The sequence below is a fragment of the Triturus cristatus genome, chromosome 4_2, assembly GCF_964204655.1.
Source record: "Triturus cristatus chromosome 4_2, aTriCri1.1, whole genome shotgun sequence".
In the NCBI taxonomy this organism is placed as follows: Eukaryota; Metazoa; Chordata; class Amphibia; order Caudata; family Salamandridae; genus Triturus; species Triturus cristatus.
The window spans coordinates 367,445,488-367,471,323 of NC_140586.1; the positions used below are offsets into that span (position 1 = coordinate 367,445,488).

The following is a 25,836-nucleotide window of genomic DNA, read 5'->3' on the forward strand; positions in this document are numbered from 1 at the left end:
CCTTTTTGGAAGTAATAAATATAGATAGATTCCATAAAATAACTTGGATTAACAATGTTAAAAAGTTGTTCACTTCCCTAGGTTTTCAATCAGCATGGGATTCTAACTCACTGGAGCGTATTCCTTCTTAGGTCCAAATAAAGACATGCTACTAAACTTGGGTTGCGCAGAATGAGGACATTTCTGCACTCAGGGGTCTTTGACAAATACATTTTCAGATTTTAAACTGTTAGTTCATTAGAGCAGTATTTGGATTTTATTACCATCCCTAACGATAGCAAGCTTTATATTCAATTTAGATTCAGTTCACTTCCCCTCAAGTCATTCTCAACCAAATGGTTGTAAAATCGAGCAGTATCTACTTTGTGTCCAGGTTGCAGAGCGCCTAAGGAAACAGTAGCACATGTTTTATTTGTTTTTGGAGCATTTTTATGTCCGCAATTAGGGTGAATAAATCCGGTTTGTAGGTAACTGGCCACAAACAGCCATATAACTGTTTTGAGGATATCAATATCTGACTCTAGTCCCCTTTTTGCCTGTTCCATCGCCAAATGTCTGGGAAGTATGTGGAATATCAGAAGAAAGGCTTTATTGATTAAGGAGGAAACCTAATCCAGCCTGAATTGTTCTATGATCACTGTTTTTTCCAGTTGTGCCCCTGTAAAAACACTGGGGCTTCTTCCACATGTGCAATGCTCTTGTGTATTATCCAGGAGTTGTAGCACTTAGACCAGGGAAATAAGCAACTTTTTAGTTGGTTTTTATGTGCTATGAACCCGCCCTGTTTCCTTGGGCAGGGATTCATTACGGCTTATGTTTCCTTTATTGTTCTTAGCTACCGGTGTGTCTTCGGCCACCCGGTTTGCATTATTGCCCTTCTGAATCTCTGACTAGGTGTCTAATATTATCTTTTGGTCCAGATATGAATATACCATGATACTTTAATGAAATATGCATTTTTTGTGCTGTTTGTACATTTGTTTAAGCTGGACTACTTTTTTGACTGGAGATCGCTCTGTTTGATGAAGCAAGAGATTATTGTCAATGTATGTACAGAACCGTACAAAAGATTAACAGGCACATGCATCAAGCTAGGATTTTGCAAGTCCTTAGTTGCGAATATTAGGGATTCGCAATTAAGGACTTGCTAAATCCTATGCATGTAGGAATCGCTATAATAATAGCGATTCCTAAACATTCCTTATTTGGAACTCGCAAATAGCGAGTCGCAAATAAGGAATGAATGGGAAATTGCAAGCGCAATTTGCGAGTACCAATTGGTACTTGCAAATTGCTCATGCAATTTCAAGGATGCAAGGGTGTCAAAAGGACACCCTGTTGCACCCCTGAAATTGATTTGTGCACAAATGTTGCGCACACACATGTCCCAAGGACATGTGTGTGTGTAACCTACAACTTTGAAAAATGCACTTTAGTGCATTGTTCAAAGTTTTTGCAAATTACCATGAAGTTCAACTTCATGGTAATTTGCTCCCCCTATTAGCGAAATCGCTACTTTTTTTTAGTTTAATGCATTTAAGGAATCTCAATTTAGGATTCCTTAAATGCAATCGCAATTAAAGTAATCGCAATTTAGAGATTCGTTAAATTGCGATTTTTGCATTTGGGATGATGAATCCCAAATGCAAAAATACCGGTCGCAAAGGGGCAGATTCTGAGAATCTGCCCGTTTGCGACCGGTTTTTCCTTTGATGCATATGCCTGTAAGTATTGGTGGGAGTCTTCATGAAAATGTATGCCTACATTTTTCTTTGTTTTTTTGTGATTGGGCGGTGGGGTCTTATTTGTTTTCTAGCTTTTCATTTATGGCCACATAGTTATGAAATAGATATTTTCAAATATGAGTCTGTTTTAAGTAATTTCTGTAGTTTTTTATCTATCTATGTATTCTTGTATATTTGTGTCGACACTTTTTTGGCACAGGTTGCTGAAACAAAGTTATTTAAGAGAAGACAAAACAGGTGTCCCAAGGCAAGCTCAGGGAGGACAGAAATCGTCCACAGAGCAGAAAGGCAAAAGATTGCTTGATCGATTTTGAGTAGGACTACAGACCATGAAAGCAGGGTCTTGCAATCCTTGTGGATTTTTAGGTTTTAAGCAGAAGGTGTCCGAAGAGGTACAACAGGGATAACTGGCTTTTGGTGGGCAAGCGCTTATACCGATGTTGATTTTTGATCCTTTGATGTCAGCTCTTCCTATCATTGTGATGGAGAATTCCACAACCATAGGATTGCTCACCCACTAAAAGTGAACATGATCTGGGTTTAGACTGCTGTGAGACAGGTTAGTTTTACCTACTGGTGATGTGTTCTTGCAATAGTGATCCTGCTCAGTACAAGAGGAATTGCAGGTTCTGACAACTGGTGAATGTGCTTGGCTGAGCCAATGGAGTGAAGCTAACTTTTGTGGGAATATCAGAAACTGCCCTAAACACTAACAATGGCGTGAAGCCCTGGTTGGCCTGGAATAGTTGGCCTCTTGGGTGGTGCGTAGAGTTGCTTGGGGACTGGAGTGTGGCTGAAGGAGGCAGCTTCACCGCCCTTAGTGCACTGAATTTTTGTGGGCCGCTTGGAGTTAAATCATTTGTAGATGACCTGATTCTGACTCAGGTTTTTGGGGATAGCACAGTAGCTTAATTTCTGCAATCTATTGAAAGTCATCCGCTGAGCCAAGATTTTTTCTCTGTTCATGGACGCCTGTGCCCACCTGGATCTCTCTGCCATCAGACCAGTGGGAGAGGTGGGGGGTGGCTCTGTGGGAGGCAGCCTCCAATACAAAAAGTGTGGCGTAGAGACCTTGTCTCCCATCCTAAATGCTTTGAAGGGATAGGGGCATTGTTAGCCCTGACAGCCTTAGGGTTTTATTCGCCCTAACATTTTGCCTACCTCCTTTATTTTCCTGATCTTGTTTTTGCTGGCTTTAGGACTCTGCAAACTTTACCACTGCTAACCAGTGCTAAAGTTCTTGTGCTCTCTCCCCTAACATAGTAATATTGGCTCATCCCCAATTGGGATATTTAATTTACTTACAAGTACCAAGTAAAGAGCACTACATGTGCTCAGGACCTGTAAATTAAATGCTACTAGTGGGCCTGCATCACTTATTGTGCCACCCATTAAGTAGCCCTCTCACTATCTCCCAGGCCTGCCATTGCAGAGCCGGTATGTGAAGTTTACACTGTCATTTTGACCTGGCGAGATAAACCTCTTGCCAGGCATAAACCTTCCCTTTTTATACATATGCATCACCCCCAAGGTAGGGCCTGGGTAACCCACAGGGCAGGGAGCAATGTATTTAAATGGCACGACATGTACATTTAAGTTTTACGTGCCCTATTATTGAAAAACTTCCAGATCCGTTTTTCATCACTACAAGGCCTATTTCCCCCATAGGATAACATTGGGATTACCTTACTACTTCTTTTAAGTGTAATTCCCAATTGTGAGAAGATAGACTCTTCAAGTTTGGTGTTTCTGGACCCACAATTTAAAATCACAACTTATGGTGAAGTTGGATTTTAAGTTGCAAGTCTGAAAATGGCACTTTTAGAAAATTGGCATTTTCTCACTTCAGTCATTCTGTGTCTGCTGCTTGTGTCTGAATTAGGGGTGGGTGGCAAACTCCACTCCACCAGCAGAGATAACACCCACTCTACACTCAGCTTGGAACACGGAGTTCAGCAAGAACGTCGCCTACCCACGTGGCAGTGTTTAACAGTCATCCATATGTCTGACATCTCAAAGTTTTTCATCCAGTAGGCAGCCTCAGAGTGACATGTGTGCAGAGCCGTGCTCAATCCTCCCTTTGGCTGAATCCACTCAGGCGGGACCACTACTCTCTTTGCGCGTAGCAGCGAGAATAGGCTCAGAGCCCCAGATTGGTTGCCACTCTCTACGCAGTACTTGGATTTGAAATCTACTTGGATTTGAAATCTGCATCTGGTCTGGTGCTGATTGGTAATGTATTGGTGCCTCGACTCCTTGTAGGACATGGGATTGGTTGCACTGAATTGCCCATGCCCCCGGGTGCTTGTGTGCAGGGTTTTGAGGCTGTAGAGCGCAGCTGAGCACAGAAGAGGCACCCCTGAAGTGTCAAATTTTAAGACAGTGCCACCACTGCCTAGGCGAGAGCTCCCTTAAGCCACCCTAGATGTGTGAGGACCCGAGTGGCACCCCAGAAGTGCAAACACCCCAAGGTCAGCCATCTGCTTGTTAGGACGCAAGAGAAAGTTGCACCCCTTACGTCTGGATATTCCAGAGGCACCCCTCTACGTGCGTACAACCCTGAACCAATCACATCTTGATGTCTAAGGTCCTCAGAGCCTCCCTCGACTTGTGAGGAGGACCTAGAGGCTCTTTTGAAGTCTAAGGGCCCAAGAAGCATCCCACGACTTGTGATCAACCCAAGCCCAGTGCGTGGGCACAGACAGCCCACAACATGTGGACACCCCAGGTTCAGGGTGCGCGCTCAGATACACCCCACAACATGTGAGCATTGTTGAGTTCTCCCTTAAAGGCGCACAGGACAGCGTATTACCAGACCTGGTGAGGAATGGTTTAGTGAAAGATGGGGGCTTGGGGTGCGGGTGAGGAAGATTTGCATATGAAGGGGGGTGGCAGTTTGTAATAAATGGAAGCTGCCACAGGGTACAGGTGCATTGGAGGAGTGCAGAGGAGAGGGAGAGTTACATCTGGTGGTGCCAGAAATAAATAGATATCAGAGGACAAGGGCCACTGTACAACATCATTAAGGGTCTGAGGCAGTGTTTTAATGGCAGCACATGCAGTGTTGTGTGCAATAAAAATAAGTTAATTTGTGTCTGAGATAGCTTGCTGTGCACTCAATATTGTACTTAATGGAAGAACAGTGTATTCATTTTAAAAGGAGGACCCTGGGCGAGGTGGGGTCAGGGCCTGTGTTCAGCAAGTATTTAGCTAGAAATAAAAAAATGGAAACTGTGTTCAACTGAAGATGCAAAGGTGGTCTAGAATGCCGCATTAATTTAACAAGTGATGTGTTTATATTTATTTAAAGAGAAGGTAACCAGACCTTTTTACCCAGTTGTTTCCCTAAGGTCCAGCAGTCCTTTGTTGGGATGCACCACTTTTACCACAATTATGCACAGTAGATAATCTGACCTTTTGAACTCTGAACCCTACAGGCTAGGACTGGGGGTGTGGTAGAAGTTCACTGCTGACGAGTGTGTACTGTACTGCGGACTGGAATTCCACTGCTCGTGGAACTACGCGGAATCTCGTGGAGTTTTTACATAACTCAGCGGAATTCCACGGAGTGAAACTCTGCGACTTCCACTTACAACTACTCTAAATACAGGTCTGGGGTGGGTTCAAGCTGGGTTTTGTGCATTCCCCCTAGACAGCCACATACAAAGGGAGCTTGGGGGTGACTGATGGGTCATCTACATCCTGATGGGTCATTCTGGGCAGGATGGGAGGGAGGAGCTGGACACAGCCTCAGTGAGGCTGTGTCCTGTTCCCATACAAAGGGCTGCATACCCCACTGTAGTGAGTCTGGAGCTAGGGCAGGAAGGGAGGACCTTAGTGCACTTCAAAGACTTTTCTTTGAAGTCTCCCCCACTTCAATAGCACAACTGGGTATAAGTACTTAACTTCTGACCCCACCACTTCAGTACACTTCTGGACCTGTGAAGACTCTGTCAGGAAGAAGAACTGCTGCGCTTCTGAAGGACTGCCACTCTGCTGCACTGCTGATTTGTTTGAGTCCGACCTTGCTGTGCTGCCCACCTGCTAACTGTTTCGCTGCCTGTGTGAGAATGATTGGACCTTCATCACTCGAACCCAGAGTACCTCTAAGGGCTTGCTGGCTTGCCTCCTGAATCTCAGGGAAATAAAAGACTTCTAACTCACCTGCATCTGCACCTGCACTCTGCAATTTGTGAGTTTGCCTTTCCAAGTGGTGTCACCACAGTCGTGGAAGTGAGGCCTAAGGTGCTTCTTCAAGTCAACCCAAGCATCGTCATCAGAACCAGCTCATTTTCAACTTTGTGTGGCACGGATCCTGTGCATCTTCACCTGTGCATTGATCAGAACAAGCGCACTCTCGTCGCTGCGTGGAGCAAACCCGGCACATAGCCTTCAGAATCCTCACATTGCCTCTGGAACCGATGCATCCTCTGCTGGAGCAGTAGCAGGGATCCCATTTGGAACCAGCACATCACACTCGGAACTGACATATCACCACAGTTGAATGAAAAAAATTGATTTCTCTTGTACACTGAATGGCTCGACACCAACACATTGCTTCAGCTGCTCCTGGCATCTTCGTCTGCAACAACACAGTGCAGATCAAGGTCCTTTTGGTCAGTAGGACCAAGTGTACCCCTGTATCTGGCCCACGCTCCGTCTTGGTGCCATGAACTTTTAACTTTGCCTTGGTCCAGCGCGACCAGATATACCATATAAGCAATTATTGCTTCTAAGTGCTATTTTACAGTTTATTCTTTAAAAATTCAGACCTCAAGTTCTACTTATTGGATTTTTGTGGTTTTGATCTTTATTAAATTAAGCTCTATTTTTCAAATCTGGTGTGGATTCATTTTGTGTTGTGTTTTTACTGTCGTACCATTGGAAGTGTTGTGAAAATTTGTTGCACATTGCCTCTAAGTTAAGCCTAACTGCTCTGGGTCAAGCTACTAGAGGGTGAGCAAACGTTAATTTAGGATTTGCCTTACACTTACCCTGATCCTGACCCTCCTAACCTACCCAGAGCAGGATGGCCCCCCCACCCATAAGGGTTTGCCAGTTTCTAAGATGGCCACCAGTTAGCTTGTCAGTTTTGTGTTGGCAAAGTATGAGATTTCCAACTCAGTGAACAACATCACCTGCTGAAACTTTTGAATTAGAATTATGCCCAGGCCGGATATAATCGTCCAGCGGGGAATACTAGACAGGAAATTTCACTTACAGAAAGAAATTACATTAGCATAACACCACAAGTGTTGTGCAAAAGTTCATAATGTTTTTCTCATGAAACATCTTGAAATGTCATGAAACTCTCTTGAAATGACATAAAATTTCACTTTCAGTGCGAAATGTGGTTTGAATTCTGTGTGACATTTTTACATGACAGCATATAGCATATAAAAGGTCAGATGAGGTGCTGGCACAAGATTAGCTAAAGCAGACAATTTACCACACCAAGATATTTTCTACTGCCATGCCAGCGCCCTGCATGAAGATGAACACCGCCAAACCCATAGTCAGCTCACCTGCCAGATTGAGAGTGTACTCTTGGTCTGGCGGGCGGTGCTTTGGAAGTACCTCATATGTGAGCCTTGGAACAACAGCGTCAAGGGACTCCCAAAGTGCGTTGCCATGCAGGAACGGTGGGTATATATAGACAGGGGGGCACACCATGTGCCCCCCTTCATGCACCACCATGCATAGAGGCAACAGGGGCCCCTATAGGGCCACCTTTGTTTCTTCACTACCACCCATTTTATGGCGGGCTCACCACCATGAAAAAGGTTGAAGTGAGGAAACTCGTAATATGCTTGGCGGTGCCGCAGTGGCATCGCCAGCATATTACAGCTTCACGCCGCTGTGCCACAACCATGGGATTACAGATCCCCGGCGGTTGTAGAGGTCCTGTGGCGGACCCACCACCGCACTCCGAATACGGCGGTCGGACCGCCAGTGTGGCTGTTCGTGGACTGCTACCACGGCTCCGGAGGTCCCATGGACCACCAGTCATAATGGACCCTAAGCTAATGCCACAGGTGAATTATGGAATAAATATTAAAAATTAACCCTAAATCATTCACTCTGATATACACCATACATGGTGAATATCAATACAATAATATATTTCTCATATAAATCTGTTTTACTTTATAAACAAAGCACTTACCTCCAGCTATATGACTATAGAACAGCATAGGCACCCCCTACCTATTTCTCTCACTTTACCTATGAGCCACTGGGAAAGGAGCCTTTTATTTCGCCTAAGAGCAGGTACTGTTAAATTTGCGTTATGTTTTCCTCTTGGTTACCACTCCAATCTTGACTGTTTACCCTGCCCATGTGATGGTGTGAGTGGACAATCTACTCTACATTTTCTGTTTCTTTGTAAATACTATTTAAAATACACCAAGTGGCTTTTAACACAATTTTTTAAAAAGCTGAGGCCTATTAGTTTGGATAATGCTTATTTGTGGTTACTCACTTTGGCCGATGAAGAGTTGGACTTCCGCACTAGCACATTTTTGAAAATCGCCACTCGAGCACGTAAGATGATGTCCAATCCCTGAGCTTTTATATATACGTATGATTTTCTTGTATAAACTGATGTGTGAACTGGTATTTATTTATATAATTACAAACTATTTATTGTTAATTAATGTTATTATTAATCTCCATTTGTCAAAAAATGTGTAATGCTGCGGTGCTTTTATGGATACCAAGTTATCCAAATAAAGTTTTATGAACTTAACAAAGCACTTACTACGAACTAATAAACCATATTAAAATTAAAACTAACAACTACTACCCACATAAAATAATAATCAACTTTGAAGAGGCCATAATACAAACCATGATTAAACTGTACCCACATACGGCCATTCAAGGCCACTTAAATCAAAGCATTTGGAGCCATATCCAAAAATCTTCACTAAGGGGCATATTTGCAAGGCCCCTGCGCTACCGGAGCATCACTCTTTTTTTATGCTCCAGTGGCGCTCAATGCTGAGCCATACTTACAAGGCTACGCAAAGCCACTAGGCTTTTCATGGCCTCATAAATATGGCTCCCTTTCACGCATTACTTTGACTGAAAGGGGCATTCCATGGTATTGCTATGGGTCCTCCCACGCAACACTCATGGATTTTGATGCATTCCCAGATTTACTAGGTTTCATAAACCTGGTAATGTGCCAGATTCTAACACCTCCCATGGGGAGGTGTTAAAGTGGTGCAACAAGGAGAAATACCTTTAATTCTCCTTGTTTTTTGCTCTTTCTAAGTGTGCTGAATTCTGCAGCACATATACAAGCTGGAAAATTCCATCAGTGATTGTTTTTGTGCAGGAAGGTGTCCCCTTCTGCACAAAAACAATCATCCCTGCAACTAAAGGCACCCCTGCAGCATCATGCAAGGTTGCCTGCCTTGGCGCTAGAAAACCAATTGTGCGCCAGCGCAGAGACAATCATAGGGATGCTTCATATTGCTGTAAAAACGATGCATCCCTGCATTTTACTAATGATGCAGTCACAGCATGACGGCTTACAGTCCCACGCTGTATCATTCTATAGTAAAGATGCCCCTAAGTGTAGAATATATAAAAAACAGCTAGTTTGCCTTTACATTAAAAAGCAAATTGCACTAGACTATGTCCTTGTAAAAGAGGTAGTTAACCGCTACAACGTACTTATAGAAAGCCGATTTTACAAATCAAAACAGAAAACAAACTAAGTACACTAATAACATGGTGGAATGTCTATGACAGCATCATGGCTCAATGAGCCAAAACCAACAATCTAGTTAGTAGAATGATGGAACGATGCCTTCCAAGCCACACTAGGGACAACCAAAGCTACACTATAAATTCTTGGAAGCCATATAAAAAGAAGAAAGCTACCAACAACTAAGAATCAAGCAATTGGTAACCCAAATTAAACTTAAAATATGTTAATAACCAGTAGAATGCATGACATGCTACAGTTTAATGACAAACAGGCACATGCATCAAGCTAGGATTTTGCGAGTCCTTAGTTGCGAATATTAAGGATTCGCAATTAAGGACTCGCAAAATCCTATGCATGTAGGAATCGCTATAATAATAGCGATTCCTACACATTCCTTATTTGGAACTCGCAAATAGCGAGTCACAAATAAGGAATGAATGGGAAATTGCAAGCGCAATTTGCGAGTACCAATTGGTACTTGCAAATTGCTTATGCAATTTCAAGGGTGCAAGTGTGTCAAAAGGACACCCTGTTGCACCCCTGAAATTGATCTGTGCACAAATGTTGCGCACACACATGTCCCTAGGACAGTGTGTGTGTAACCTACAACTTTGAAAAATGCACTTTAGTGCATCGTTCAAAGTTTTTGCAAATTACCATGAAGTTCAACTTCATGGTAATTTGCTCCCCCTATTAGCGAAATCGCTACTTTTTTTTACTTTTACTTTAATGCATTGCATTTAAGGAATCTCAATTTGGGATTCCTTAAATGCAATCGCAATTTAAGTAATCGCAATTTAGAGATTCCTTAAATTGCGATTTTTGCATTTGGGATGATGCATCCCAAATGCAAAAATACCGGCCGCAAAGGGGCAGATTCTGAGAATCTGCCCGTTTGCGACCGGTTTTTCCTTTGATGCATGTGCCTGAAAATCTTTATAAACAACAAATGAGTGCACAACTTAGAATCAATAGCACGATCCTCATTATAGAACACCTAGCTACCTACAAACTAACCAACAAAGATACACACCACCGCAACTTATGGATTTTTAAATGAAAATAAAAAAATGATGTCTATACATCATTAAAAAAACATATAAATAAAATAGAAAAGAAGACTGATAAAAAAAACATAGGTAATAAATAATTGAAAATCAGCACATCAACAACCAAAAATCGCAACATTAAAAATAAACACAAAATGGAACCAAGTAAATCCCACCCATTGAAATGTAAAATGACATGTTGCAATTACAACAAATACACATACATATTCAAATATAACATTTCCCACCTACAAATAAATAAGTATATTAAACATACAGTCCTGAAGCTATAGATCTCTATCCATATCTACAATATAAAACACCAAAAAGGAAAAAGTGAAATTAAAAAAAGTCCCAAAACAAATGCAAAAATGTAAATACCCACGGTAAATCCATCAAAGTAATCCGAAGTCATACGGGACCGTAAAAACCTGATCAAAAAAAGCAAAAGCTTAGGGAAACCCAAAAAATTAAAAGAAATTAAAAATTATATTGGTTACCTAGAAACCAAAATAATTCCCTTTAAAAAATAGACCGCAATAGCCACAGGATCACAGGATAACTTCTGATCCGTAAACCTGTAAAAAAACATAGTATACTCACCCACACAAAATGCTATGTTCAAATACAATATGAACATTACATTACAAATGTAACAAACACAAATGATAACATTAGAACATCTAAAATAACACAAAACTACAACCAACCTCTAAGTAGGTCTAATACACAATATTGCTACGACTAACCCTGAAAATAAAAACACTATGAATCACATTAACTAGTTATACAGACATCTACTTTATCACAAAAAAACCTCTAGAATCTTTTTTTTAAATGTCTAACCTTCTCCAATGATCAGCAGCAGCTAACCACGAATAAATCTGGCAAAAAAACACAGGAATAGACTACGAAAGTACATTCAGTGGTAAGAAAAAAAACAACTGCTAAATAACAAAAATACTATCTCCTAAAAGAAAACAATGGGACTTTAAGTAACCCCTTCTATGCATCAGAGGCGATGGTGCCATCAGATGCATAACTGTTCATGTGCGTCGGATGGCTCCTGCGTGTCCGACGCCATGGCACAGGGTATACCTCTGGTGCAGGCACCAGAGGGATTCCCTTTTCCCCCCAGCAGCCTCAGGAGCTGGAAAAGAGCTTCCCCAGCTGCTGAGGCTGTAGCTTTGGTTACTATGAAATGACGTTTCACAAATGTATAGGTTTGCTAGGTTTCCCTAGGTGCCGGCAGAGCTAAGGTTCAAAATCCACAGCTAAGCACTTTGCACAAAAGGGGCAGTTTTCCCTGTAAAAATGTGGGGTATCCACGTTGCATTTTGGCCCGTTTCCTGTCCCGGGCACTAGGCCTACCCATGCAAGTGAGGTACCATTTTAATCTGAAGACTCTGGGGAATGTGGGTTGGGTGGAATTCTGCAGATCCACGCAGATTCCAGAACTTTCCACCACTGAAATATGAAGGAAAATGTTTTTTTTACACAGTTTGAGTTTTGCAAGGGATTCTAGGTAACAGAACCTGGTGAGAGCCACACAAGTCCTCCCATACTGGATTCCTCTGGGTGTCTAGTTTTCAAAAATGTTCAGGTTTGTTAGGTTTACCTAAGTGCTGGCAGATCTTTGGTTCAAAGTCCACAGCTAGGCACTTTCCCAAAAAAGAGTTAGTTTTCACTGTAAAAATGTGGTGTATCAAAGTTGCGTTTTGCCCCATTTCTTGTTGCAGACACTAGGCCTACCCACACAAGTGAGGTACCATTATTATCTGAAGACTTTGGAGAATACAGGGTGGGTGGAATTCTGTGGATCCGCGCAGATTCCGAAGCTTCCATCACAGAAATGTGAAGGAAAATGTTTTTTTACACAGTTTGAGGTTTGCAAGGTATTCTAGGTAATAGAACCTGGTGAGAGCCACACTTCACTCCATACTGGATTCCTCTGGGTGTCTAGTTTTTAAACCATTTCAGTTTTGCTAGGTTTCCCTAGGTGCTGGCAGAGCTTTGGTTCAAAGTCCGCAGCTAGGCACTTTCCCAAAAAAGGGTTAGTTTTCACTGTAAAAATGTGGTGTGTACAAGTTGTGTTTTGACCCATTACTTGTTGCGGACACTAGGCCTACCCACACAAGTGAGGTACCATTGTTATCTGAAGACTTTGGGGAATTTGGGTTGGGTGGAATTCTGTGGATCCACGCAGATTCCAGAACTTTCCATCACAGAAATGAGAGGATTTTTTTTTTACTCAGTTTGACGCTTGCAAGGGATTCTAGGTAACAGAACTTGGTGAGAGCCACACATGTCACATCATACTGGATTCCCCTGGGTGTCTAGTTTTAAAAAATGTACAGGTTTGCTAGGTTTTCCAAGGTGCTGGCAGACCTAGGGTTCAAAATCCACAGCTAGGCACTTTGCAAAAAGGGTTGGGTTTCACTAGTTGCTGGGAGAGGTGGGTTACAAATCCACAGCTAGGCACTTTCCAAAAAAAGGGTTAGTTTTCACCGTAAAAATGTGGTGTATCCACTTTGCATTTTGGCCCGTTTCCTGTCGTGGGAACTAGGCCTACCCACACAAGTGAGGTACCATTTTTATCTGAAGACTTTGGGGAATGTGGGGTGGGTGGAATTCTGTGGATCCACGCAAAGTCCAAAACTTGCCATCACGAAAATGTGAGGAAAATGTGTTGTTTTTTACACAGTTTGAGGTTTGAAAGGGATTCTGGGTAACAGAACCTGGTGAGAGACACACAAGTCACCCCATCCTGGATTCCCCTGGGTGTCTAGTTTTAAAAAATGTACAGGTTTGCTAGGTTTCCCAAGGTGCTGGCAGACCTAGGGTTCAAAATCCACAGCTAGGCACTTTGCAAAAAGGGTTGCTTTTCACTGTAAATATGTGGTGTATCCACGTTGCGTTTTGGCCTGTTTCCTGCCGCAGACACTAGGCATACCCACACAAGTGAGGTACCATTTTTATCTGAAGACTTTGAGGAATGTGGGGTGGGTGGAATTCTGTGGATTCACGCAGATTCCAGAAGTATCCATCACAGAAATGTGAGAAAAACGTGTTTTCATTACACAGTTTGAGGTTTGCAAGGGATTCTGGGTAACAAAACCTGGTGAGAGCCACACAAGTCACCTCCTCCTGGATTCTGCTGGGTGTCTAGTTTTCAAAGATGTACCGGTTTGCTAGCTTTCGCTAGGTGCTGGCAGAGGTAGGGTTCAAAATCCACAGCTAGGCACTTTGCAATAAATGGGTTGGTTTTAACTGTAAAAATGTGGTGTATCCACGTTGCGTTTTGACCCATTTCCTGCCGCAGGCACTAGGGCTACCCACACAAGTGAGGTGCAATTTTTATTGCGGGACTTTGGAAAATGGGAGTGGGTGGAATTTTGTGGATCCAGGCAGATTCCAGAGCTTTCCATCACAGAAATGTGTAAAAAAGAAGTCACTTTGAAACATTTTCTATAGTTCACATGCTAGTATGGGTACCACAATTTTGGAGATACGCAAATAGCTACTGCTTCTAAACTCTATATTTAGTTCCCAAATCAGAAATAAATAAGTGTCCTTGATACCTATTTTCCACTCTTTATATTTTACCAAATGATTTGCTATACACCAGGTACACAATGAAAAACCAATTCAAGACGCAGCTCAGTTATTGGCTCTCGGTTCCTCGTTTTCTAGGTGAACCTACAAGTCCTATATATCCCAAGAACCAGAAGGGTCCAGCGGATGTAACTGGATACTGCTTTTAAAAAAATCTTTCATACTTAGAAGAAGCTACAGGTGAAAATGTTGGCACAAATGGCTGTTTTTTTCAACACATTTTCAATTTTTTCTTTTTCAACTGATAATTTCTATCACAAATGACCCCTTGCTGAATTCAGAATGTTATCTACTTGTCAGAACTGTATAGCTTTCTGGGATCCATTATTGCTTTCACACCCATATCTACCTCTAACTGGAAGTAGGTTGAAAGCACGACAAGTAGCATAAAAAAGGCTGTGTCCCAGTAAAATGCCAAAACTGTGTGACTGTGTGTCCCTGAAAGCTGGGAAGATGGTGATTTCAGCAACTCAAACCCTTTGTTGATACCATTTAAGGGACAAAAACTAATGAATTCTTCAGCAGCACTTTTCAAAAAAATAAAAACCTGGGTACCTCAAAAATCCCCATGATGTTTAAAGGAAAGGAGGCAAATTTGGCGTGGATACCTTATGTGGAGAAAAAGTTACAGGGGCCTTATTGCGAACTACCCCAAATAGCCAAAAAAAGGCGAACTACCCCAAATAGCCAAAAAAAGGCTAAAAGATATATTGAACCTGTTGAATCTGTAAAAAAGTATCTATATCTAATATATATTGGTAGGAAAAATGTTGAAAAATAACAGTACGTGAAACAATTAAAAAAAATATATACCATGTTCTGTGTTTAAAAAAATATGAGAAATGTTGTTAAAAATTTACAATAAAACCATTTTATTTTAAGTTTAAAAAATGTGTTTGATAAAATGTAAACATATACATTATATCAAATATAAATACCTAAATATAGAAGGATATAAAAGTAAAAAATGGTGTAGTTTACTGTCTTTCAAAAAAGTAAGTACTAATGCTGTATGTGAAAAATGCAATTCTAAAATGTTTACATGTAATAATAACACTGTAATATAGCACAATAGATTAAACAAGTTTTACACAAAAATTATAAACTATAATGTACTACTCCAACTACTATTTAAACTTTTAGGGGTTATGTTGTATTCTAAAGGGGAGACATTTACTATTGCCACTCTAATCAAGGCCATTTAGGGGAGTGTGTTGGACACTAGGGTGATCGCATTTATTATTCCCACTCTAATCAAACTCATTTAGGGGAAGATGTTGGCCACTAAATGGGTATAATTTACTATTTACTCCAAACTAAGCCACTTCAGGGAAGGTGTTGGACACTTGGGGGCCGAATTCGATCTAAAACATCTCCGACCTTCGGTTGGAGCTGTTCCAACCACATCAAAATGTACCGTACGGATTCTTTTCTGTCTGACCAATTATGATGTGGTCAGTCGGAGAGGAATACAAACGGGCTTTCCGAATGGCTTCCAATGGCTTCGGAGAGCCCATCTGCAATTTGGAAAGGGGCCTGTAATCCCAAGGGCGTCTCATTCCTGCTCAAGGGATTACGATGGCAGATTCCCACAGCCTTTCTGTGCCAGCCTTTCTGACACAGAAAGGTTGTGGGAATCCAACGTTGGGGACCCCTAGCATGGCCCCCTTTCGGTGCAAGGCCTCTGGAATAAACCTTCCCGCCTGGAGGGTCACTTCAAACAAATGAGCTCGCCAGATTATGCCACCCCCGAGCAACAGGAGTTAAAGGGACTCACAATTAGCTACTTGAACATCATGGTGAAACACCAGCTCGAGATTTTTCAGCTCTTAGATTCTGACAAACTGGATATTCTCCTCCTCACTGGCTTACTGAAGAGTCTATCCCTGATATTTTAGCAGCAGTATCTTATAGCTATTATATTCTTCAGGCAAACAGGACCTCAGGTAAAGCTGGGGGAGGGGTTGCAGCTATTATCTATCAGAAACTTCAGTTCACCTCACTATGGATCACAGGCTTACTCTCAGTTGAAAGCCTAGTTTTGAAATTGAATCTCTTCAGTCCTCTTTTATTTGCGCCTTATTTTATAGACTCCCTTATCCCATGCCAACATTCCCCCAATTCCTAGGCGAAATGATCTCCCATCTAGTCATTAAAGATGCTAGAATTCTTATAATCGGAGATTTTAATTACTGGCCCAATGATGTATGGTCGAGTGCTAGATCTATTGAACTGGCAGATCCTCTCTCTGGAATGAATTGTACCCAGCATGTGAATGCAACTACCCATATAAAAGGGCACACTTTAGACTAAGTCTGGACATCTAACCTGAAGATCTCTAAGTGATTGATCTCTCCTTGCACTTTGCACCATTTTATTACATTTGCTATCTTCAGTGTTCTCTTAACCAATCCCCAACGAATAGAGAACCGTATGGCTAGACACTGGAGTCAGGCAAATATTGGCGATTTTTGCTCACTATTAACTGCTACGGCCCGTCAGTACAGGAGTCACTCCACAATCAGGCAGAAAGCATTAAGATATGGTTTGAATCTGCTAGTGATAGTATAGCTCCTTTTAAGAAAACCGAGATCATAAAACCCCATGATGGCCAACGTTGGTTCTCCGACGACTTAAAATCAAAGAAACTTGCTCTAAGACAAACAGAACGTAGTTGGAGACGCCACTATTCCTCAGATAAGAAGGTTATATTTTTAACCTAGCATAAAGAATATAAAAACGCTATTCTTGAAACTAAGCAGATTACTTCTCCATGAAAATCTTAAATTCGGCAAATAAGCCCAAGGATATTTTCTCTATAGTAGATGAGCTTGCCAAACCAGAAAGAGTCATGGCAAAATCTGTCCCAACTCTGTCAACTCCTATTTTATTGATAAAATTGCCAATATTAAGGCTAGCATCCCTACCCATACCTCTTCCACATTTTCTCCGCCTATACACAAAAACCCACTTCTACTTGACCAAATTCCTCTGAATTCAAAGGAGGTATTCTTTGATTTGCTTTAAAAGGTTGGTTCTGGTTCCCCTACTGGCAGCTGTCCCCCTCATATGTTACTGGAAGCCTTTCTCAGTTGTGCTGACCCTCCTCTTTCACTCCGGAACAATTCTCTCAAGTTGGATATACTCCCTAATACATTTAAAAGTGTGGAAATTGTTCCAATCTTAAAAAAATCTTGCTCTGACCCCCTGATCCTCATCAACTATCGTCCCCTTTTCTTTGCTGCGCTACTTAGGTAAAATCTCCTTAGAGGCTCATGTGGCAAACTGCCTCAGGTCCTTTGTCGAACACTCTCACTTTCTTGACTATCAAAAGACAGGTTTTAGACCTGCACACTCAATGGAGTCAGTTATTCTTACAGTCATGGACAAGCTCAGAAGGGCGGCAGACAAGGGCATCACCCAGGCCCTGGTACTCCTTGATTTGTCAGCAGCATTTGACACAGTTGATCATGATCTCCTGATTGACCGTGTCAGCAATTCTGGGATCCAGGGTCTGGCGCTGAAGTGGCTCTCTTCTTTTCTCAGCTATCGATTTCAAGGGGTCTGCATCACCAATTTCTCATCCAACACAATGAAATTGACCTGTGGGGTACCTCAGGGCCCCTCCCTTTCACCCCTTCTTTTCAATTTGTACTTACTACCCTGGATTTGCTCCCTGAGAGAAAGAAAGGTTTGAACTTTTAACTAAGCTGACGACCTTCAATTGGTATTTGATATCAATTCATCGGCATCTTCTGTGTCCAACTTTCAATCCACTCTGAATTTTATCAGAGAATGGATGAATAGCAATCAACTAAAATTGAATCCTGACAAAACCGAGCTGATCCTTACAGGTGGGCTAGCCAACCCGTGGAACTTCAACTTTTGGCCTCCATTGTTGGGAAATCCCCCACTCCCAGCAAGTTCTACCAAGAGTTTGGGTATTGTGATTAGTAATGATTTGTCAATGAAAGCCCAGATTGGCTCAGTGGTCTCTGCCTGTTTCTTTCAATTGCGAAGAATTAAGAAGATCGGTAGATTCTTGACCATGGAAGCCCTGACCTTAGTCATCCTAGCTCTGGTAATCTCCCGTGTTGTTTACGCCAATTCACTGTATGTTGGTATCCCAGCATATCAAATACATCACTTACAGCTGGTGCAGAACCAAGCGGCCAGGTTGATTTTTCGTCAGCCCAAATGGCATCACGTCAGACCGCTAATGAAAAGCCTACATTGGCTTCCTGTGGGCAAACGCTGTGCCTGCAAGCTGGGATGTACCATCTTCAAAGCCCTCTATGGTAATAGTCCAGCATTCATTACTTCTAGGATCCAGCGTTATACTCCTACTCCTGTGATATTCCCATTTGAACTTGCTGGCTACTTCATCATTCAAACGCAAGAAGTACAGGGGACTAAGATTTGCGTCTTGGCCTTGCAATTTTGGAACTCGCCTTCTGTGGAGCTAAGGTCTGTGACCTCTTATGCACAGTTTAGGAAACAGCTTAAGACCTGGCTGTTCTCCCAGGCGTATGGCTAAATTAATTCTCTCATTGTTGCAGCCTCCCCTCTGGCTCCAGCACTAGGAAACCATTTGGTGTACGTGCCCTTAATAAGTGTCTTTAACATAACATAACATAACATAACAGAACAATTCCACTTCAACCCAAGCCATTTAGGGGAAGGTGGTGGACAATAAATGGGTCACATTTAGTATTCCAGCTCGAATCTAAACAATTTAGGGAAACATTTTGGACACAAAAATGGGTCACATTTCCTAATCCAAGTTTTGGACACTACCATACTAAAAATAATCAAAATGTAATATTCATATAATACCATAAAGTCTATAATTTACTTTTTCTGCAACACAAAATATCTCTGATACATAATTTATTTTCAATCAACAAATGCACTCAATCCCTTTTAAATATAAAAAAAACTGTGCATTCTTAACATAAGATAAAAATATGATATATTATATTATAACATATAATGTATAGTCTACACCAAATATATATAAATGTAAATAATATGCTTTAATGATTAAAATGTTTACAACATTCAAAATAAGTATACAAATGGAAAACATATCAAATGTTATAAATTGATACATAATAAAATAAATATGATTTACCTTTAAACCGTAAATATAACTTTTTTTAAAAAAATTTATTTCACATTTCACAGCAACATAATTTAAATAATATTAATTAAAATACAAAATGTTTGATTTTGTGAACATAAGTTAAAAAAATGTTTTCACATTTTAACTAAATGATATGTTCATTATAAAAAAATTAATTAAATTAAAAATGTAATAATATAACAAAAATATTTTTTATTAAACCAATTTTCAAACAATTTTTGAAACATTTTGTCCTAATATAGAAAATATTTTTTTATTGCAAATTACATTTCAAATTCATGATAAAACTGATAACTGAAATTAATGCAAACATATTTTATACATCTCTGCACCCTTTTCCCCTATAAACCCAACATCCTGCTCCTATAACATTATAAAACTTCCTGTAGTACATCTGACCATCTTGTCAGAGGTGTAGTGAAGATGTCACTATCTCTAATGCGTGCAACATAAACGGCTCCACTATTCATATTAAAAAAAAGTGAACAGCTGGACTTGGGGTGCACTGAGGGCTCTTCACAACCCTGGACCCTGGTGGCACCACACTTGCTGCATGGTTGATAGCTACGGCCCCTGTAGCTTGCTATGAACAAAAGTGTTTCATTTTCAAAAAAACAAAAATGGAACCTGACGTGCAGGTTTTAGCCACAACGTCATCAAAAATGGTTTTAAGATTGCTTCAATTTTACATGCAGTTTATGATTTGCTTTTCTATTCTTCCATGAAAAATAACTAATCTATTAGAACACAAACTCCAAACTACTGAAATATTGCAAATCAAGCATTAATGTTCAGTATTTTTCATTGGTAATGTAAGCTAATTTTAGAAACTGTAATTTTAATTGTCACAGACTATACTCACCTTGCTTGAAACATTTGGGATACACCAGTATTCCTTTGCTGCACTGTAATCTGAATGGTGGTGATTCTCCATGTTTAATGTAGTTCCTTGAAAGGCAAATAAATTCAACCCATTGACCATGCTCAATATATATTTTTTTGTCGTCCACCCATCGAAGTAATATGTTGTTTTTGGCCATTTCCTCAGGACTTGCTGTGCATGGTTCTGTCAAACCAATGACACACAATGTACATTGTTATTCATCATTCGAATCAAATGGATATTCACTTGTTTCCTGGGACAGTGACAATATGAAGTGAAATCAAAGCTTCAGTGTGTGCTCCCTAATGTTATGTGGCATTCCCTTTTTCTTCCATATGGCATGGACATCATTAACCCTTGTCAGAGATAGAAGCTGCTATCCCTAGCTTGCTCTTTGTTAATCATGATAGGCCCCTTGCTACTCCTGGTCACAGGGTTAAGACAATATCATGTACAGGCAGTAAAACAGGCATCCACTAGCTCATTTACCAGATGTAGTTTTAACATGCAGCCTTTCTACTGGCATCAAATGTCAGATTTTGGGGAGGCTGATTGCAGGGCAGGGAATGAAATTTGGGATGAAATGGGGATCAAAAGGATGTGTAATGTCACTTCAGCTACCACTGGCAATTTAGTGAATTGATGCCCATGGCATTCGGCAGAGAAGCACCTTTTCTTCTTCATGGTGTCCTGCCTCACTGACCTCCTCCCTACTAGGATGCTCTTTCTTAGGTCCTGTAGGGTATCGTTTACTGAGAGCTTTGCAGAACTAAAGTTATACTCATCCACTTATCACATTAACTCATTTAAATCACCTCAAAGGTAATGTCTATCTGCACAATAGGTATTTAGGAATGTGGACTAAACCTCTGCTTGTCGTACCGCCTTTTAAATGTACCATTAAAGACTCACAAGTTGCTAGAAGTGAATCCTTTACTGTCCATGCATCTGCCAGACAATGTTCACACTTCCAGGCAAACAATTATCAAGATGGAGTCTGCTTCCCTTGTCTATATTACTCCTTTTTCCCATCCAGTCGTCTCTAGTCGCACCTATCCTTTTACCTGTTCTCGAATGCTTCCTCCAATCCCTTTCTCCCCCTCTGTCTCAAACTCCTCTGGTGTTATTTCTCCTCTTTACCCTCAAACACTCGTTCTCAGTTGTACTATTGAGGTCTATACTGTTTATCCCTTTTTAATGTCCTATTGTTTCTGTACTAACCACACTCCTGTTTTTAGCTCAACCAATTCACTTGCTTCTGGGCTCCCTTTTTCAGTGGGTACCTCTCATGAACCTGCACTGGATAAGCCCTAAATCCTTGAGTGTCTGACACTTTCCACCTCACCCCTGTATTCCACCCCTTCTAGTACATCAGAACTATTACCTAGCTGAGCATCTTATTCATTCTGGGGATGCCCGTCTCTCCAAAGATAATTACAATGTCGGTCGGAAAGCCTCCGACAGCTGGTCAGAGGCTTTCTGATCGGCATTAAAGGTTTAAAGTCTAACCCTCGTTTATGATCATTGCAGTCGGAGTTTAAACCGGCTGGGAAATCTGACGCAGTTCCAACAGAGAAAGCCCCATCCTTCATGGAAGTGCTTACTGTGGTTTAGGAGTCATGAAATTTAGTGCAGGAAGATATAGGGCTGATTTTTATTTTTAGTTGTGTCTTCTGTCCCAGAAACTTGCAGAGTTCACTTTACGTTTTCAGGATTCAGGGTGGGTAACTTTTGATAGCAATTTTCAAATTACAGTACCACAAGAAACAATGACTAATGTACTGCTACACCTACATGGGCTCCAGACTTAACTCATCTGATGGCTTTGTTATATAGATGTCTGTAGTTTCTTTTCCTACGATTACGTCTTCCTAATGATTCCTTCATTACTGTGGCTTTGCTGTTGTCTTTTTTTAAAATAGATTTCAGTTTCTTCTAATTAAATAGTATAGTCACCATTTAAGTAGGGACACTTCTTTTGTATTTAGTAGTGTTTTCTGACGTAAATTTAGCTCAGCAAGAAAAGAATCATTTTCCCTCGTCATTATAGGGGACTTCAATGCAAAGAACAGTAGCGGCTTCTGGAGGGAGTGCCGCAGGGCGGTGAGGCAGGGGAGGGTAGTAAACTCCAGCATATGGCCGATCTGAGTTAGGTAAAGCAATACATAAATAAAACAAATTTAATTGTGCGCGCTGCAACGCCAACTGCATTGCAGCGCGCGCAATTTAATTTGTTTTATTTATTTAATTCTTTACCTAACTCCGATCGGCCGCATGCCGGAGTTTACTACCCCCCACCCTGACCCTCCTCCACCCGCAGCACTCCCTCCAGGAGCCGCTACTGGCAAAGAATGGAAATGGTATGGATCCATTGTTGGACCTGCGTGGGCCAGGGATTTGCAAAAGGTGGCCGATGGCAGGATTCATAGTCAAGGGATTTTTTGGATAGGTTTTATGTGATTCCACATTTGAAATGTTTCTATGGGATCTCCACCATTAGCTACTAAAGTATTTCCATAATCCCTTAAAACGTTTAAATTAATGCTGATGGGCTGTGGCTGCTTGCAAATGTGGTCAAATAGCATCAAGCATTCATACAGCATTCTGAACCCAGATTGAATTCACAATCCTTACCAAAATGCACTTTGCAACGTTTGAGACTTATCGGGCACACTAATATATTCATAAAGAAGAACCTCCGCTCGTTTGAAACATTGTCGTACAACGGATGAATGCACAATAACTTACTTATTGCAAGATACATGTTTTAAACGGGATTTTGGTATAAAATAAGTTAAAACACTTAATTTCAAGCACTCCATTCATTGTTGCATTTACTTAAATTACGGTTTTAACATGGATGTAACCCAATTTAAACATGACTAGTTTCCATTACTTATATGTATAAAAAGAATTCTTGTAAATACCTAGACATTCTGGTAGCGCAGACCAATCTCCATTCAAGCAGGTCACTTTTTTGTTTCCAAGTATCTGATAGTAACTTTGACACTTATATTCCACTGTGGCTCCTGAAGGATAGGAGGGCTGTGGGACGGTCACAATATCTCCATTGGCAAGGAACGGTACAGGACCACACTTACTGCCTTTCTCTGAAATTAAACAAATATATTACATTCGTTTTGAGAATGCACGGTATTTGGGTGTGCTACACAAACTGATTCACTTGGACTGAACTAGGACCACATTTCCCGAAATGTACCGACATGTTAAGCAAAGCCAGCAAGGAAATATAGTAACCTGTGGGCAGGCCGTGCTCAGTTAATGCTGCATTGTTTCAAGGCAGAGACAAAAATATCCACACCTGCTCAGAATGGATATTTAATTTCTCTCCATACCGGGGACACTGCTTAAAGCAGAGTTCACATTTGTAATACACGGACTCGCAGCATATAGGCTTTGCATCATATCTAGCAGTGTACATTTAATCATATAAAACATATCAACATACTCATGCATACAGGTGGTTCCTTCCATTGACTCTCTTCACATGTTACATAGGATAGCTTTTGGAAAACAAATCCTTGTTTGCATCTGTATGTGACTCTTTCGCCAGACTGATAGCTTTGCTTTGGTCTGTCTACAAATTCTCCATCTCTAATAGGTGGTGCAGCACCGCATGACGTAGCTGGAAAATAAAATGTACAGGTGTTTGACACATTAGGTTAGCAATCAACAGCCAGTCTCAAGATATACGAACATGCTTGAATCACACGAAGGAGTGTTATGCATTTAACAACTAAATCTAGATGAGGCATGTGGACACTTACATGGATACAAGTCACCGTGGGATGAGGTACACCAAAAGCTGCAATGCACTGCAGCACATATGCAGTATCATGGTCCAAAACAGTAAAAAAAGGAAAACAATTTATTTATTTATTTGAAAAGTTTTATATAGCGCTTCAAGACCCGGGGGTAGCAGAGAGCTTTACATGAGCATTAAGATTCCAGTTGGTAACAGTAGATTCAGCCGGATCGAACAAAGTATACAGACATTGCACATTTAGCAATAAACACTTCTTGAATAAGCAAAATAAACTAACAGATATGGCCAGGAGTAGAACGAAAATGTCACTGCAGACAATTAACACAGAAACAATAAAAAAAGGCAAGGGAGCTAAAGGAGGGCAGTATTACCCAGGACAAGGCTTTCGTTTATGCAGTTAAATGGGATAGGGCTGATCAGATGTACATTGACCGAAACATGCAGCACCGCTCAAATTAGGAAAGAGGGAGAGGGAGAGATCGGGTCCGTTAAGTGTGGAAGATAAGAAAAAAATCGAGTGAAATAGGGTGGAAAGGAGCAAACGAGAGGGGAAGGGAGCAACGAGTTTGGGGAAGAATTGGGGAGGAGCTAGAGGTAAGTGTTAAATGGATGGAAAGTAGCATTAGAGTGGAGAAAAAAGAAGTCAAGGAGGGAGAGAGAGGGGAGAGGAGTCAGACATAAAAAAGACTGTCAGGGGGAATGAGGGTAGAATGCAGCGATTACGGACCCCAGTATTTGCAAAGAAGGTGGGATTTGAGGTCTTTTTTAAAGCTGTGGTACGAGGGGTTGCAGCGCAGGTCTCTGGGGAGGGCATTACAGATGTTCGGGGCGTTTCCCGAGAAGGAACGGGATTGTGTAGAGCACCTATTTGATAGGCAACTTTGATAGGCATTTGATCAAGCAACTCAGACAGAGTTGTCAAGTGCATTCAGTCATGATTGATCTTTAGCTTGGCTGGTCTTTGCCCATTCATCAATGATTTGGAATCTGCTGTGAAGAACGGTCTTTAATCAATTTTGGCTTGAGGGATGGTTGTAACCGAACAAAATAGGACAATCAATGTGATGACAAGAGTTGGCATTTTCAGGTCAAGACTTTTGCAGGAATGTGGGCCATTAGCACCAGCCTGTGGAGTGCTAGCTATCTTGCGTGTGAGCGTTGTGTTCAGTGACCCCCCATGTGACTGGTGGGGGCCACCACAAAGAACAGGATGTCACCCATGTCAGCACTGTATTGCATAACCCTGTGTGCAAACCCCCATATACCAGGAGGGGACCATCATGAGGAGCAGGCCGTCACTGGGGTAGCCCATAGGAGGGCCATGCTGGTTCCTTTGGGATTAATGTGATACTTATAGTTTAATGCTTGGCAAGTGCTCGTGTAGGCAACTGGGTCTCCACATGAAGTATTTTGAGATTTTTGTCTGGTGCCTCTGTTGTCTCAAACGTGGTTACAGACAGGCTGCAAAGCTGCATCCTTCTCAGAAATGGCAATATTTCAGAGATCCGTTATGTGATTCACATGAAGGGGACCAAGCGGAGATTACTGGCTCAACTGAGAAATCATTTTTGACATTATTGCCTAGCAAGGAGTATTTAACGCGAAGTGGAATACATTATACTGGTCCCAAATATATTTGCAGATTGATAATCTTGTTTTACCTAAATTACTTCGATTTTTGGTTGGAAACCAGATCTAAAAGCCACATATTTTTGGTACAGCATTTACAGCATTGAGTTCAGAGTTCGAATTAGATCTTCCCTCTAATTTACATTATTCCATGGGTCCTGATGTACAGAGATTGAAATTGATTTTGGTCATGGCTCTATGGAGCAATGAAGCGAGTTTACAATTTCCACTACTATTTCCTTTAAATTCTCTATTGACATTT

The 25,836-nt window shown here is 41.2% G+C and overlaps 1 protein-coding gene across 5 annotated transcripts in view; it reads right to left on the minus strand.

Moving 5' to 3' along the window:
• Nucleotides 1-25,836, minus strand: part of LOC146833904 (complement factor H-like) — a 1,264,875-nt gene that overhangs the window by 742,465 nt on the left and 496,574 nt on the right. For 3 of the 5 annotated variants that reach the window (XM_085601811.1, XM_085601810.1, XM_085601814.1), the window contains 3 exons: nt 23,628-23,804; nt 23,086-23,268; nt 20,138-20,341 (listed from right to left, as the gene is read on the minus strand). In XM_085601811.1, coding sequence (XP_085457937.1) covers nt 20,138-20,341; nt 23,086-23,268; nt 23,628-23,804 — 564 coding nt within the window. The remainder of the gene's footprint in view (nt 1-20,137; nt 20,342-23,085; nt 23,269-23,627; nt 23,805-25,836) is intronic. The other 2 variants (XM_085601813.1, XM_085601812.1) reach the window with 1 other exon arrangement.